This window comes from Equus caballus, chromosome X (genome assembly GCF_041296265.1).
Source record: "Equus caballus isolate H_3958 breed thoroughbred chromosome X, TB-T2T, whole genome shotgun sequence".
NCBI lineage: Eukaryota > Metazoa > Chordata > Mammalia > Perissodactyla > Equidae > Equus > Equus caballus.
This window is the reverse complement of record NC_091715.1, coordinates 70,981,216-70,999,121: the sequence shown is the minus strand read 5'-3', so window position 1 is coordinate 70,999,121 and position 17,906 is coordinate 70,981,216. Positions and strand designations below refer to the sequence as shown.

General features: G+C 40.4%; 1 protein-coding gene across 8 annotated transcripts in view; it reads right to left on the bottom strand.

The window, feature by feature from the left end:
• The window catches only part of UPRT (uracil phosphoribosyltransferase homolog), a 121,190-nt gene that overhangs the window by 14,070 nt on the left and 89,214 nt on the right, over positions 1-17,906 (bottom strand). For 2 of the 8 annotated variants that reach the window (XM_001504981.5, XM_005614283.4), the window contains exon 1: positions 5,954-8,339. The exons of 1 other annotated variant lie outside the window; for it this stretch is intronic. In XM_001504981.5, the coding sequence (XP_001505031.1) occupies positions 5,954-6,330 (377 nt within the window). In that variant the 5' untranslated portion in view covers positions 6,331-8,339. Of the gene's footprint in view, positions 1-3,977; positions 4,048-5,621; positions 5,765-5,953; positions 8,340-17,906 lie in introns of those variants that run through there. 5 more of the 8 variants (XM_070257512.1, XM_070257509.1, XM_070257513.1 and 2 more) reach the window with 5 other exon arrangements.

The following is a 17,906-nucleotide window of genomic DNA, read 5'->3' as shown; positions in this document are numbered from 1 at the left end:
ATAAAAGCTTTTCTGGCAGGTTTAAACCAAAGGAATGTTCCATTTAGAGCCAATGTTGAGCAAAAGCTCTGAAAACATAAGCCCTACCTCCAGAGCTACTTTATTATGTGATCACTAAAATAAAGAACAGCTCCAGGGTTTGTCACGGCATGCAGAGGATTTATAAATGACTTTCCTCCTCCTTCCTTCACCCTCATAAAAACAAATCCCCAATGAAGCACTTGGAGCAAACCTAATCTGATGTGAAAAGTTAAAAAAACAACAAAACAAAAACAAAAAATAGCTTTTACTACGTGCCAGGTGCAAGTAATCAAAGTCACAGCTCTTCAGCACCTTCTTAAAAAGCTCTTAAAATAGAATGTCACTAATTGTTTACTTGTGCCTCAAAGCAAAGTTCAACGTAAACATTCAAAATCAGGTAGAAAAAGAAGAGAAATTATCATTTTCCTTTAGAACCCAGGCTTCAGTCACTCAGAAGTTTATTTTTTTATAATGATTGCAACATTAATTCTTCTGTGTGCCAGGTACTGTACCAGGCCAGACCTCGTTTCTGCCTGTCTGGAGTCCAGACTAGTTGGCAAGACAATATTAGGATATGCCCAATAAATATTACAACAGGGGTATATATAGTTTAAAGAGGTGACTTCCTCCCTCCTGGCCTAAAAGCCAGTAAGAAAATTCACATGGAAAACCCAGTAAAACCAAAAACACGTCCATGATTGAAACAACTTGCAGGTCACAGTTTTTTCTGTGGTGGACATTTTGGTTTTGCACAAGTTGAAGGGAAAAGTTTTGAGATTCCTCCAGTCTCACAATGATACTGGGCCAGGGTCTCTAGGCTGATTCTGTTTAGTGTGTGGAATCCCCAGTTCAGCCTATATCCCAAATCCAGAGCCAGGCAAATCACTATGCAAGGAAGAATGGCCCTTCTGCCAGGGGCGGTGGCTCAGCCTAATCACAGCACAATCACCCGCGGCGTTTGTCAAGCTCCAGGTGCTCAGGTTCCACCCAAGACTACTCTAAGGATGGGTACCAAAAACTTGTATTTGGAAAAAAAAAGACTCCTCAGGCCATTACCTAGTCAGATGACTCAAATCACACTAGGCTACACTCACATTAGGGCTACAAAGGATGTTTATCCGTCCTGAGGTTAACTGTCTCCCCTTCAGGCGACTAAAAAAATGTCACAAGGCTGAATGTACTCCTTTAGTGCAATTTCACAGACTAAAATATTCTAATATTGCTCAACTTTCATCCAAGCTGCCTGCTGAGGCCATGGCAAAGCCCCTCTGAGGACGAATATACAGGAAACATTCAACAGCTCATGAAACAGCTTTGCTTTAAGGTCTCAGGAGACAAAAGGAAACGAAAAACTGGAGAGGAGAGAGAACCTTTTAAATACACTCCACTGCCTTAAATATGAGGTCATGAACTACATTCAAGGAAAAAGTTCATTAGACTCAGACTTTGCTGAGTTTAGTATACAAAGGAGGCAGAAAAGGAAGTGTGGTGTAACCCAGTGCAACAACAAAAACAACTGGAAATGAAGGAATCATTTATCTTCCCAAGTTCACCGGAGACCCACGCGTGACTGAGTACGTTATCTGGTTATTTGATGTCTAGATTACCACACTCTCAGAGAGAAAACAATTTCCTTGAAATTCAGTAATACAACCAATATATTATGTTGCAAATCCTGCACATTTCAAAAAAATAAAAAGACGTTTCAAATCAGTCCAGTGTTTTCAATCTTGCCTGCTTTATATATCTACAAAAACATGCAGTCCTGCTGGCTCAAACCCCACCTCCCCAGGCCAAAGTCAACTCATGAATCAAACCCTTCACCAGACAGATACTAGGGACCAGGAACAATGAAAGGAATAACAAGGACTTCCACGGCCTCTGTTATCAGACAGCTCCATAGTGTGTCTATACAATGTCACATCACAATAGTTAAGAGCATAAGCCCCAAGGAAGACAGGATATGATAACTCACGGCACTTTCCCTAACTTAGACCTACGTAAATATAGCTTCTCTTACCACAGGAACCCTACACCAGCCCCTTGGAGGGGATGAAACAGGTCTTGTTCATGTAAGGGGATGCCAATTTTTGAAGGTAAAGGAATAGAGGCCTCTGTTAACAGATTTGACAAAAACAAAACTTGAAACACTGTCTCCAGTCTAAATAACTAAACATTGGTTAGTTATCAAAAATTATAGTGAGTCTTGCTATACTATATCATAGCAGGATAAAAATTATCTAGGATCTCTCAGTGTTGCTTTTTAAAATAAGAACGTGGATTCTACATACAGCTAAATTCCTTTTACTATCCCCTGAAAGCTCAAGAAACCAGCAATTACGATGCAATCAGAACCATGCACAAATCTAAACATGAAGGCTTGAAATGCCTTAAATGTGCACAGCTCTTCACTGTTTATAACAAATGTTCACAAGCAGTATCTTGTTTAGCCTCCCAGGAGCTCCATGAGGTACTACCAACATCCTCATTTTATAAATGATAAAGTTGAAGCACAGAGATGCTAAACATCTGGCCTAAGATCACTCTGGATCCTACTGTCTCCTTCCAAACTCAGAAAAAAAATTTCACTTACACTCAGGTTTACTATACAATGCAGGCTGTTCTGAGTAACACAGTAAAATTGGGTATTGACGTTGTCATATATGAATGCTGAATGTCACGCCCTCTCCAAGCTCTATAGCAATGGTTCACCTTTACATTGCCATGAAGACCTCCTTGTGAAATGCAAGAAAAGCTAAGGGATCCTCACCCCATAAAAAGGCACATATGCCAATGTTCATAGTAGCATTATTCATAACAGCCAGAGTGGAAACCACCCAAATGCCCATCACGTGATGAATGGATGAACACAACATGCTATATCCATACAATGGATTATCATTCAGGCAAAAAACGAATGGTATACGATACAATACGGATGAAGCTTGAAAACATCATGCTAAATGAAAGGAACTAGTCACAAAAGACCACATGTTGTATGATTCCATTTATATGAAATGTCCAGAATAGGCAAATCAATAGGGACAGATCAGTGGTTGTCTAGGGCTTTGGGTGGGTTGGGGAATGACTGCTCATGGGTCAGGCTTTCTTGTCTGGGTGATGAACATGTTCTAAAACTGATTGTGGTGATGGTTGCACAGCCACGAACATACTTAAAAACCCTCAAAATGTACATTTTAAATGGTGTATTGTATGGTATGTTAATTACATCTCAATAAAGATGTTATTTAAAAAACAACCATTAATGGGGCTGGCCCCGTGGCCTAGTGGTTAAGTTGGCACGCTCCGCTGCAGGCGGCCCAGTGTTTCGTTGGTTCAAATCCTGGGCGTGGACATGGCACTGCTCATCGGGCCACAGTGAGACGGCGTCCCACATGCCACAACTAGAAGGACCCACAACGAAGAATATATATCTATGTACTGGGGGAGCTTTGGGGAGAAAAAGGAAAAAGTAAAATCTTTAAAAAAAAAACCATTAAAAATGCACATACAAATAACTTTCCCAGATAATTTCAGAGGGTTTGCTAAAGCCCTGAAGCCCACATATAGGTGCAGTGGGGCCCAAAACTCAAAGTTAGTAACTCTTGCTCTATAGAAACAAGAATCATCATTCTATTTTCTTTGTTTTACAACTAAGTTTTATTTCGGCTTCCCCCGACCACAACTACCAAGCCCACGCCTCCTACTTTTTAAGATCACTACTTCATCTATTAGAGCACATGACCACAGTAGTTTTCAATACTGATTCATTAAAAACAAACAGGAGCTGACCCTGATCGTCCCGTGGTTAAAGTTCAGTGCGCTCACCACTTTGGTGCCCCAGATTCATTTCCCGGTCACAGAACCACACCACCCATCTGTCAGCTGCCATGTGGTGGTGGCAGCTCACATAGAAGAACTAGAAGGGCTTACAACTAGGATGTACAACCACGTACTGGGGCTTTGGGAAGAACGAAAAAAAGAGAAAGATTGCCAACAGACGTTAGCTCCGGGTGAATCTTTCCCTGCAAAAAAAAAAAAAAGTATAGTTTCATAAATATAATTTTAAGAGCTAGAAAAAATCCTTTAGTAACTGAGCATTTATTATTTGCAAGGCATGGTGAGAATTCAAAAATGTAAAAGATATAATTTCTGCCCTCAGGGAGCTTAAAATCTAATAGGTGAGATAAGATTGATATACAAATAACAACATATGAAATAGGTTAATCTAGCCCTAAAAAGGCCAGGGAAGATGAGCAAGGAAGAATGATAAAAGGAAAGCTTCTTGGCAGAGGCAGACATTTAATGCTGAGTTTGACCTTGAAGAATAGGTAGGATTTGAACATGCAGAGAAGGAATAAAGAGAATTCCAGATGAGAGCAGAAGCAGGGATGTTTCAGAATAGTTTCCAGGAACCACAAAGAGAAGCCTTAATGTCAAGTTAAGGATCCTGGACTTTATTTGGCAGACTCAGAGCAGCCAAAGAAAGCTGCTGAGTAGGGCAGTTACCCAATCAAAGTGGTATATTAAAAGGATTAATTGTTCAGTAATGTGTGGGTGCATGTGGAAGAGCGAAAAACTGGTCGCTGGGAAACAAATTGGGAGCCTATCACAATAGTATGAAGAAAAAGTTATTAGTGTCTGATTTAGGGAGTGGCATCCTGACTCAGTAGCCATTTTAGAAGATCAAGGCACCCACTGAAAAACGAGTGTTTTCATATGCAGCAGCTACACATTTAAAGTGCTGCCAAGGTAGAAACCAGCTCTAGTTCATCATGGGACATATTTCCCTTAAGGAACCCCCATCTACAACATGAGTTTTGAGATCCCCTAAAAATAGCATTTTAACATGAAGGTTTGGCTACTTTAGTTTGTGGGATTAGGAGGGGTGCCAAAGACTCCTTTAAGCTCTCTTTGCTCCACTAACTATAAAGGAAACATCTGATGTCCTATAAGTTTACAGTAGTCAGCCCTGATGGTCTAATGATTAAGATTTGGTGCTCTCACTGCCAGGGTCCAGGTTTGTTTCCCAGTCAGGGAACCACACCACCCATCTGTCGGTTGTCATACTGTGGTGGCTGCGTGTTGCTATGGTACTGGAAGCTATGCCAGGGGTATTTCAAATACCAGCAGGGTCACCTATAGTGGAGAGGTTTGAACGGAGCTTGCAGACTAAGGAGGACCGGGCCACCCATTTCAACCCCCCCCCCCCAAAAAAAAAGGCCATGAAAACCCTATAAACAGCAGCAGAGGATTGTCTCATCTAGCCTGGAAGGTGCAAAAAGACTGGGCAGGGTTCTGCTCTACTGTACACAGGGTCGCCAGGAGTCAGAATCCACTCTATGGCACTAACAACAAAAAACGTTTACAGTAAAACAATCCTGATAAAAGTTAGGTAAGCTTTCACCTGACCGAGTAAACCTAAACTCCAAGACTAATAAAGACCTTAGACAAAACGACATATATGCAGTAGCAAACACTAAAGGGTCAGAGGTCCTGTTGAGCACAACAGAAATTGCTTTATTCCTATTTGTGAGCCTGAGATGACTGGAGGGAGAGCACAACCTCCGATAGTAACCATTTCTGGCTTATGGATTTACCACGTGGACCGGCACCGGGCAGATAGCGTAAAACGCGTTTACCCTCCTGGAATGGCTGAGGATTCGTCATCGCTTACGGGAGACAAAGCAGCAGCCCGAAGCTACCGAAAAGGCTCCCTCCCCTACCCAAAGCGAAGTTAAACACAGGAACTAGGAGACGGTTGGAGGCCTGAGTCACGTGACACTCCCCCTCAAAGACCAGGCCCTGGCACAGTCTCCACGGACCAGTTTGCCACGGCCAAGAACCTTACCCATTAGCCCTTTTACTTCCAATCCCCACCCACACCCCGAGGGACCCTCCACCTCCCTTTCCCCTTCCGCTCTTGGCTCACTTGTCCCGGATGATGGTCTGCAGCTCCCGGATCTGATCATTCATAGGCAGCAGCTTAAGCTGCGCCCCTATCTGCCCCGAGAGTTCGCAGTCCCCTAGGAGGGAATCGCTGGCTGGTGCGTCATAGTTGCCACTGCCACCGTTGTTCTCTGAGTTGAGGCTGAGGCCGCCACAGGCCTGAGGGTCCCTCTCGGCGGGTACGCTCGAATGGGCGTGCCCGGCGAGGAGAGTCAGCTTGGCCACGGAGGCGCTGTTTCCCCCGGTTTGGTCTGGGATCAGGTCACCAGGTCGCGGCGGCTCGGGGCTTGGGGTAGAGGCAGACTTTACTGCCTGGTTGTGACAGGGCATGGAGTCCGGACACCGTAACTCCGTGGCCATACACCGGGCCCTGGGCTGTCCCCGCAGCTACCGACCCCTAGAGATAAAGCAGAGCCGGGAGAAGCGGCCAGCGCTCACGTGCTCTCCTCGTCGCCCCCGCCTCCTCCGAACCTCTAGCAGCGGGTGCCCTCTCACCCCGCGGCCGCCGCCGTTACCTTCCGCACGTTCCGTCCCGGCCCCGCCCACGCCAGACGATCCGCCTGCCCAGGCGCTCGATTGGCTTCTCTCCCTGCCGCTCTGCAACGCTCTGCTTGTTAACCCTTTCAGTCAACCCGGCTTGGTGGGTTCCCACACCTAGCCAGGCAGGCAGGGTGAGGCCAAGGGTGCTTGATGCAGCGTCTTCGGGGAGTCCCTAGGGATTCTGCGTGCAGAACTTAGGGTAAGTGGTAGAGGCAGGAAAAACTAGGGATGGAGAGTTATAAAATGATTACACACATAAGGCCCATGTTTTCAGACTTTGTGTGTTGGCAGAGAGAGAATACTTTATTAACTGCATCTTCAGTTAGCCTGTCTGTATAACCAAAAGAGTAAGTAAAAAACGCCTAGCAGGCTGCTGAAAAGCTTGCTCTCTACTAGACTGTCCTACAAGCTGCAGTTTCCCAAGTGTGCTTGACCGCTAGAGCTTTCCTTATGTTTACTGGTTGGGCCCTACACTGTACAGTTGACGTGGGGATACCGACAGCATTCAGATACACTACCGCTCTTTCTTTTAAATACTTGAAAAGACACCTTGTTTTAGTGTGTGGACTCAGTATAAAGGCTTGAGGTAAGAATGACTAGAGCATCAGTGTGTATTAGAACAATTATAGAGCTTGTTAAAATGCAGATTCTCATGGCCTACCTTTGAGATTCTGATTCAGTAGATCTGAGATGGGACCCAAGAAGTTTTATTTTTAACAAGTAACCTAGAAATCCTGATTTTTTTTTAAGAAATGGTATTCTTAGGGAAACATTGGCTTACAGGCTCGCTTTCTAAGGAGCTACAACCTGAAAGTCAGAAACCTGGTAATTCTGCTAAAAAATTATTGAACAGCATTTACAAGTCCCTTCCCCTCTCTGGACTTGACTCTCCCTATTTATAAGTGAGATGCATTAACTATTTGATCCCTAAATGTTCTTCCAGTTTTGACATTCTATAATTCTATTTTGCCTTCCAAAAAGCCAATTCTTAAAATTCCTTGTTCCACACAGAAACATAACCAACACATGCAGAGATCCAGAGGAATATGAGTAACAGATGGTTAGGAATATCCAGGCCTTTGGGGGGACTTGAGCCTTAATCTGGCTCTCTGTTTTCCATTTTTTATTTGTTTGTTTGTTGTTTTGGTATTGGTATTGATGGTATTTTTCTCTCCTTTTTTCTCTCCCATTTTCTCTGCTTTGTGCCTGACCCTCTAGGTCAGTACACTATTAGTTATAATTATAGAGAGTTTAAATTTGATTGAATGATAAAAATTGCAGCCTAGAATTGTAATCCCACTCATTTTTGAAAGTCTGTTCATCTTTTCACCTAGCACAAAATGCAATTCAAAAGGTCTTGGTTTAAAAGCTGAATCTGCTAACTTGAAGTGGGTAGGCACAATTAAGTGGCTACTTTGCCAATGAATACTCTAGAGGAAAACACTGAAATGCATTCTTGTTTCATTATCAGTAATTTAAATGTAGTAATGAATTTAAAATCGTATTGTGAGACATCCCAGAACCAAAACTGTACCGTAGTTATCTTTGTCTAGTGTCTCATCAGGCACATGGCCTTGTTCTCAATGCCACAGAATATGAATTATAACAGTACAACTGCCAGTGTGTCTTGTGTTTTCACTCTTATAGGAAACACCCATGCATACGCTTACCTATATTAACCAGTAGTCATTAGCAAATCTATTTATCTAGTTTATTTAAGATGCTATTAAAACAAAATTCACTAATGATTCATCGTAATAACTTAAATTTGGTGGTTTATAATTTACAAAGAGCTTCTATACATTCTCTCATTTAATTCTCAAAAAAAAAAAAAAGGCTTGAGGATTACCAATCCCCATTTATAGATGATATCTGTGTAAATCTTTTTCCTAAAGTGACTTGTCCAAGGTCACACATCCAAAAAGGAGCAGAGCCAAGACAGGACCCCAATCTCTTGACTTTAAATTCAGTTTTCTATACACACACCTACAGATTCAAGATACCAATCAATTAACAAATACTGGTTGAGCCCTTACTATTTGCCAGGCATATTGCCAGGTGATAGAACGGAAAGAAAATGAGTGAAGATCTTGAAATTTTCCATGGTTGTAGAGGTCATGGAGATTATGGATAGTACGGATCTTTGAAAACCAAAGGATAGTGTTAGGCAGCATGGAAATCTGCACCAAAGATACTAACAGCAGAATTGACAAATTTGAATTTAGCTTTCTTGCTTCCCACTTTTTGATGGAAGTACAAAGTCAGATAAAACAAAAAGCTGGAATTCTCCTGTAATAACTGAGATTAGTGTAAACTTCATTTTAGGTTTTGAGCTCTAAATTTGAGATGATCCCTAAAAATTGTGGGAAGCAGCAAACCAATTGCATATATCAGTAGAAATCCTTTACATATATCTACATAGTGCCTTAACAAAACACTTTTACATAGGTTATCTCATTCGAGATTGTGGAGTAGTTAGGCCCAGTATTATAATTCCTGTTTTACTGTGAGAAAATTGAGACATAGGAGCCTAATTTAGAGTCATATCATAAGTAGAGAGTTGGAAGAAGGCAAAACAAAATTAATATTAATATTAAACTCTATTTTCCATACAGTATGCCTTAGTTATCTCATTTAAGCCTTTCAACAATCCTAGGAGGTAGACTTTATTTGCTATCCCCATTTTACAGATAAAGAAAAATGTAGTGAGATTAAGTAACTTGATAATGTCACACAGGCAGTAAGTGCAGGAACGGGGATTTGAACCTAGGTGTGATCAGCTCAATTTGACTGTTTTATAATCCATGCCCTCAGATTAGTCCTGGTTATATTCCTCCACTGCATACCACACTTTATGCTTGTACTAGATAGTGTCTCACCTGCAATACCAGATTTAACCTATGAACCAAAAATTGTGTTATATGATGGAGCTGGGGAATCCTGATATAATTTTCTATTAATATTTAGTCCTCTGATGAACTCCTTGACAATTCCTTTTTGCCCTAAACTCCAAGAATTCCTTAATTCAAGTAGACTTTGGTGATGCTGAAGCCATTATACTGTAATTTTAAATTTTTTATAAACAAAAATCTATTAATTAAAAGGATAGCCAATGTTCTGAACAAATACTCTGATTCACTTTTCTTTCCAAACGAATAGCAGTATCACTTCTCAGATGTATACCTTCCTTGATCCAGTGGCTCCCAATGATCTCAAATTGTCTATTTGCATATCATTTCAAATGTATATCTTATCTTCTTTACCATTTAGTCCTCCTGATTTCAGAATTTTTCAACCAGTTTTCAAATGCATATTGCCAGCTTTTTGAAGTTAGTTTACTTTTGAGTGCAAAGTCTCCTCTGTAGATCTTAAACAGTTTCTGGTAAGGTGCATGGGGCAGGACAGGCAGATCTTGTACAAAAGATTATATCTTATTCTGTAAAGAGTGTATCTTGTATAAAATGTGTAAAAGAGAACCCGTAAAAATTATATATTAAGAACTGAGGTGTCTTCCTTTGTGTTTTATTGATTTTTTTGTATTGATATGCTTTGATTCCTTTCTATTTTTCCTTTTGTGTAAATTCTAGAGGTATTTTCGTTTTGTGGTTACCTTGGGGCTTACATAAAATATCTTATAACAGTCTAATTTAACTTGATAACAAATTAAGTTCAATCACATACAAAAACTCTACACTTTAACTTCTCCTCCCCCACTTTAGGTTATTGTTGTCACAATTTACGTTTGTTCCTATTATGTATCTTTAAACATATTTTTAATTATAGTCATTTTAAATAATTTTCTATTTTAACTTTTATATTTGAATTAAAATTGCTTTACCCACCATGACTATAGTAATACAGTGTTCTTTATTTGTCTATATATTTACCTTTACCAATGAGTTTCATATGTTCTTATGGTTTTGTGTTGCTGTTAGCATCCATTTGTTTCAACTTAAAGAACTCCCTTTAGCATTTCTTGTAAAGCAAGTCTAGTGCTGATGAACTCTTCAGCTTTTGTTTGGGAAAGTCTCTCTCCTTCATTTCTGAAGGACAGTTTTGCTGGGTATAGTATTCTTGGTTGGCAGGTTTTTTCTTTCAGCACTTTGAATATATCATCCCACTGACCTTCAAGGTTTCTGCTGAAAAATCCATTGGCAGTCTTATGAGAGTTCACTTTGCTCTTGCTGCTTTCAAAATTCTCTTTGGGTTTTGACCTTTGAGAACTGGATTATAAAGTGTCTCGTTGTGGATTTTTGGGAATTCATCTTGTTTGATGATCTTTGGGCTTCTTGCATCTGGATGTCTATTTCCTTCTCCAGATTTGGGGAGTTTTGAGTCATTATTTGTTTTAATAAGCTTTCTGGTCCTTTCTCTCTCTCTTCTCCTTCTGGGACTCCCATAATGCATATATTGGATCACTTGATGATCTCTCATAATTCCCATACGTTTTCTTGACTTTTTTTCATTCTTTTTTTCTTTTTTATTCCTCTGAATTACTTCCAGTGACTTGTTTTCAAGTTCACTGACCCTTTCTTATGCTTGATCCAGTCTGCTGTTGAAACCCTATTGTGACATTTTTTCAATTCAATTATTGTGTTCTTTGCACCCTAATTTCTGTTTGTTTTAAAAAATATATTTTCTATCTCTTTGTTGCAATTCTCACTTATTCATGCATTGTTCTCTTGACCTCAGTGAGCATTTTTATGACGGCTATTTTAAATTCTCTGTCAGGTAAATCATATAGCTCCATTTCTTCAGTTGGTTTTTGGAGACTGATCTTGTTCCTTTGTTTGGAACATTGCTGATTGATTTTTACTTTCCTTGACTCTCTATGTTGATGTCTGTGCATTAGACATAGCAAGCACCTCTCTTGGTCTGCACAGACAGACCTTGTACAGGAGACAACCTCCACCAATCAGCTCAGCTAGAGATTTGGGGAGCCTCTATCAATGCTTTCCATCCCCAGAGAGAAGAAGGTACCTGTGGTTTTTGTCAGGTCACTTTGTGGTGAGCCAGAAGAATGATATATGGTGTCCGCCAGCCCAAGTTGCCATTTCCATTCTCCCCTAGGCTGCTTGACTGTGGTGGATCCATCTGAGCTCCAAGGCTGGCAAGACAGAGATCAGTCCTCTAGGGGTCCCCCTTTGGAGAAGTTGGACACACGTCAGCTCTTTCCCTTCACAAGGGGAAGCAGAGAGCTGGAATTTTTTGTCCACATGCTCTGTGCTGAGCAAGGATGAGAGCTGTGGTGTCTACAAGCTAAAAGGATCATACACCATGACTAAGTGGGATTTATCCCTGGGATGGAAAGATGGTTCAATATACTGAAATCAAATAATATGATACGTAACATCAACAGAATAAAGGATAAAAATCACCTTATCATATCAATAGATGCAGAAAAAGAATTGCTCAGAATTCAACACCTTCATGTTAAAACTCACAGCAAAGTAGGAATAGAAGGAAAATACCTCCTTGTAATAAAGCCCACGGCCAACATCATAATCAATGGTGAAAAACTGAAAGCTTTTCCTCTAAAATCAGGAACAAGGCAAGGATGCCAAACTCTTACTGCTTCTGCTTAACATAGTACTGGAAGTCCTAGTGAGAGAAATTAGGCATAAAAAGAAATCAAAAGCATCCAAGTTGGAAAGGAAGAAGTAAAATTATTCCTGTTTGCAAATGGCATGATTTTATAGAGAGAGAACCCCAAAGACTCAATTAAAAACCTGTTAGAATAAATGAATTAAACAAAGTTACAGAATACAAAATCAACATACAAAAATTATTTGCATTTCCATAGACTAGCAACAAACTATCTGAAAAGGAAATTAGGAAAATAATCCCTTCTATAATAGTACCAAAAAGAATAAAATACTTAGGAATAAACTTAACCAAGGAGGTGAAATATTTATATACTGAAAACTACAAAACATTGATAAAATAAATTAAACAAGACACAAACTAATGGAAAGACAACCTGTGTTCATGGAATACAAAACTTAACATTGCTAAAATGTTCACACTCCCCAAAGCAATCTACAAATTCAATGCAATCTCTATCAAAATTCCAAAGACTTGTTTTAGAGAAACACATAAAACAATTCTCCAATTCATATGGAACCACAAAAGACCATGAATGGCCAAACCATTCCTGAAAAAGAAGAACAAAGCTAGAGGCATCATACTTTCTGATTTCAAAGTATATTATAAAGCTACAGTAATCAAAGCAGTATGATACTGGCATAAAGACAGACATATAGACCAACGGAACAGAATAGAGAGTGCAGAAATAAACCCATGCTTATATGGTCAACAAATTTTTGACAAAAGTCCCAAGAATACATAATGGGGAAAGGATAGTCTCTTCAAAAGTTGGTGCTGGGAAAACTAGATATCCACGTATAACAGAATGAAATTGGATCCTTATCTTACACCATACTTGAAAGTCAACTCAATATAGATTAAAAACTTAAATGTAAAACCTGAAACTGTAAAAATCCTAGAAGAAAACATAGGGGAAAATCTTCATGACTTTGGTTTTGGCAATGATTTCATGGATATGACACCAAAAGCACAGGCAGAAAAAGCAAAAATAAACAAGTCAGACTATATCAGATTAAAAGCCTTGGGCACAACAAAGGGAATAATCAACAGAGTGAACGCAACCTATAGAATGGGAGAAAAACCTTGCAAACCATGTATCTGATAAGGAGTTAATCTCCAAAATATATAAGGAATTCCTACAACTCAATAACAAAAAACTAATAACCCAGTTCAAAAATGAGTTAAGAACTTGAATAGACATTTCTCTAAAAAAGACTACAAATGACCAACAGATATATGAAAAAAATGCTCATTGGCACTAATCATCAGGGAAGTGCAAATCAAAACCACAGTGAGATAGGGGGCTGGTCTGGTGGCATAGTGGCTAATTTCATGTGCTCCACTTCGGTGGCCCAGGGTTCACCAGTTCAGATCCTGGGCATGGACCTACACATTGCTTATCAAGCCATGCCATGGCAGGTGTCCCACATATAAAATAGAGGAAGATGGGCACAGATGTTAGCTCAGGGCCAATCTTCCTCAGCAAAAAGAGGAGGATTGGCAGTGGATGTTGGCTCAGGGTTAATCTTCCTCAAAAAAAAAAAAAACACCAAAATGAGATAATACCTCACATCTCTCAGGATGACTATTATAAAAAAAAAAGACATGTCAGTGAAGATATGGAGAAATTGGAACCCTTTGAACACTGTTGGTGGAAATGAATAATAGTGCAGCTGCTACAGAAAACAGTAGGGACATTTCTCAAAAAATTCAAAACAGAAGTACTATATGATCCAGCTATCCCACTCAGGTATATAGCCAAAAGAATTGAAATCAGGATCTCAAAGAGCTATTAGCACTCTTACGTTTATTGCAACAGTATTCACAGTAGCTAAGATAGGGAAACAGCCTGAGTGTCTGTGGCTGGATGAATGGACAAGGAAAATGTGGTATATACATACAATGGAAGACTATTCAGCCTTTAAAAAGAAGGAAATTTTGCAATATGTGACAATATGGATGCAACTTGAGGACATTATACTAAGTGAAATAAGCCAGACACAGAAACACAAACACTGTATGATTTCACTTGTATGAGGTACCTTAAATAGTCAAATTCATAAAGTCAAAGACTAGAATGGTGGTTACTGAGAGCTGAGGGGGAAAGAGAAAGTGGGGAGATATTAATCAACAGGCATAAAGTTTCAGTTAACTAAGATGAGTATGCTTTAGAGATCTGCTGTACAACATTGTACCTATAGTTAATAATAATGTATTGTACACTTACAATTTGTTGAGAGGATAGATTTCATGTTCGCTGTTCTTATCACAATAAAAATGTTAAAAAGAACTGAGGTGTCATGGTTCCTGACTTCTGGCTGCTGGTCAGTCTCCCTCACTTCGTCCTGCCTGCAGGTCTTAAGTAATCAACAAAAGCCATACTTGAAAACCAAAGAGAAAGAGACTGCAATCTGCTTAACCTCGCTACAGGCTTAATAGTGCAAAGAGTAAGACAAGGAATGAGTGAAAGAAACCATTTGAAGATGGCAGTGTGAGGGAGTGGGAGAGGACCAACTCTAAAGGAAGGAAAATGGAGTGAATACTGTGGTATGCTGCCCTCATCCTCCGTCAAGGATTAAGGCACTCATTCCTGCAGCTGCCTGGAATGTTGCCTGCCAAGTCTCACAACTTATTCCTTCTCCAAGAACTGTCCTATGCTGACTGATCTGTCCCACTCAGTGCTACACCCCCTTATCCTCTCCAGGGGCAGCCTGCATCCATTGACAACTCCGAGTGGGGATACGAAGACCCAGCCCCCTTGCTTCAATTTGAAACATCTCTGAAAGGCCATCCCAACCTCAAAGCTCCTCATGAAGTTGGCTGAGGCCTCTGTTGTAACTTCTTCCTCTACATTCCTGCTTCTTTTATTCTGTCTCAAGTGTTGTTCTCAAAAGCACTCCCTATTACACTTCTCACACACAAATCTCTACCTCAGAGTCTGTTTCCAAAGGCACCCAAACTGTGATGGTAAGAAATATAATTTCAAATAACCCCGCTATAAAAGTGCCTGTGTGAACTTGATGCTCAAACTGTCAAAAAAAAAAATCAAAAGGAAAGAGGCAATGCTGCAGTTGATTAAATTCTTACTTTGCAAATTGCAGTATCAGACCTAGTTATTAGTGAATTGGATTGACAAAATTAATTAAGTGTGTTCTGGCTTTGATTTGTTAAAAGGAAGTTAGAAGACTATGAACTAATATGCACCTGCTTGCAAAAGTCTCAACACATCCCTTAATTATTGCTGAGATGAAATACTCTGCCACTATGTATTATACTGCATTTGGCTTCTGTTACAATACTTCTGTTGGCTTTAGAGGTTATCTGCAATTGGAACCCCACAAGAAAGAATTCAATGTCTACTACTTGAAAGAGCATCAGACTAGGAGGCAAGAAGCAAGGATTTCAATTTCTCCCATTTTCTTTCTTTCTTTTTTTTTTTTAAAGAACAGAATTTCTTTTTTTTCTAAAGATTGGCACCTGAGCTAACAACTGTTGTCAATCTTCTTTCTTTTTCTTCTTCTCCCCAAGGCCCCCCCAATAGATAGTTGTATATTCTAGTTGTGAGTGCCTCTGGTTGTGCTATGTGGGATGCCACCTCAGCATGGCTTGATGAGTGGTGCCATGTCTGCGCCCGGGATCTGAACCGGTGCAACCCTGGGCCGCCAAAGTGGAGTGCACGAATTTAACCACTCAGCCATGGGGCTGGCCCCTCCCATTTTCTATATATAGAAATTTGGGTGAATTTCTTCCCCTCTCTGGGACTCAGGTTGTTCATTCATTAAATATGGAAATAGGGCTTCAGGATTCCTTGCAAAGCTCACCTTCTATTCTATTAATAAGGTATTTACACAATGACATGTCTGTGGAAGATCCCTGAGTTGCATACTGAAGTTTTGAGCAGAGTAATGGCTAGGGCTGAACTATGGCTCTGGCTGCAGGCTCACAACAGTTATAGTCCAAACACCACCCCTACCCCCTTATCCTTTTCCCTTATATACACACACACACATGCAAAGTCATGTGACTATACGCATTGGCAGAATATGGAGAGGATTGGAAATCCACCAATTTTTCTAGACTTGGTGAGAGTGGACTGTGCCCATGGCCATTATAAAGCGTTGCCATGGCCCAAGTCAGGTGATTTACAGATCAAATACCTTATGACTTGACTGGATAATGGGAGGAGCAGTACTGAGCACAGAGGCACAGCTGAGCTCATATACATGCCTGCCTTAGTTGGTTTGGGTTACTATAACCATAGACTGGGTGGCTTAAAAACAGAAATTTATTTCTCACAATTCTGGAGGCTGGAAGTCCAAGATCAGGGTGCTAGCGTGGTTGGGCTCTTGTGAGAGCCCTCTTCCTGGTTTTCAGATGTCTGCCTTCTTGTTGTGTCTTCACATGGCAGGGAGAAAGAGAGAACATTTCTCATGTCTCTTCATATAGGGCACTAATCTCATTTATGAGGTCTCCACCTTCATGACCTAATTACCTCTCAAAGGCCCACCTTCAAATACTATCACATTGGGGATTAGACTTCAGTATATGAATTCTTGGTAGACACAAACATTTAGATGATAGCAATACCCAATTTGTGAGGCAAATAAAAAGGTCTCAAGCTTTTACTTTTTTTTCTGCTTTTTTCTCCCTATATCCTCCCAGTATATAGCTGTATATTTTAATTGTGGGTCCTTCTAGTTGTGGTATGTGGGACGCCACCTTACCATGGCCTGATGAGCGGTACCATGTCCGCGCCCAGGATCCGGACCCGCAAAGCCCTGGGCCGCCAAAGCAGAGCATGCAAGCTTAACTGCTCAGCCATGGGGTGGCCCCAACAAGCTTTTACTTTTTATGCCTCATTTTCCATCCCAGGAACTGTCCTTATGCTCTACCTTCCCATTGAAATATGTTGATTCATTCATTCAGCAAATATTTATTGAGAACCACCCTTGTGCCACACAAGGGTGAGTGGTGAACAAAACAGAAAAATATCCCTGTTCTCATCAAAGGTGCAGTCTATTGGCAGGGAGACAGACAATATACAAAATAAATAAGTGAAATATATATTAAGTTAGATAGTAGCAAGCAGGGAAGGGGAATAGGGACTAATGGCAGAGAGAGGACAGCCATTTAAATGGGGTGGTCAGAAAATTCCTCATTGAGAAGATGATGTAAAAACAAAGACCTGCAGGAAGAAAGGAAGCAATCTATGAAGACAGCTGAGAAAAGAGTGTTCCTGGTAGAGGGAGTAACAAGTGCAAAGGTTCTGACATGGAAGTGAGGTTGGTGTGTTAAGGAGCCAAGTAAAGATGGAGCAGAGTGAGGGGCAACAGTAATATCAGACGAGGTCAAAGTAAACTGGGCAAGGGGTATGCATATCTTATGGACACTTTTATGTTATTGTAAGAGCATAAACTTTTTCTCTCAGATAAGAACACATCAGATGGTTTTAAGCAGAGGAGTGAGATGATGTGATTTAGGTTTAACAGGATCACTCTAGAATGTTAAGAGATAGAAGGGAGAAAACCCATGTGGAGTGTAGGTGCAAGGAGACCAGTTAGGAAGCTCTTGCAATAATCCAGGGGAGAGATAATGGTGGTTTGGATCTGGCTGGAGAGGGTGATAAGTGGGCAAATGTTGAAATATTTTAAAGATAAAGCCTATAATTTTGCCAGCAGATTGGATCCAGAGTGTGAGAGAAAGAAAAGAGTCAAAGATGACTCCATGATTTCTGACCAGAGCAACAGGGAGAGTAGAATTTGTATTTACTGAGATAGAGAAGACTGTAG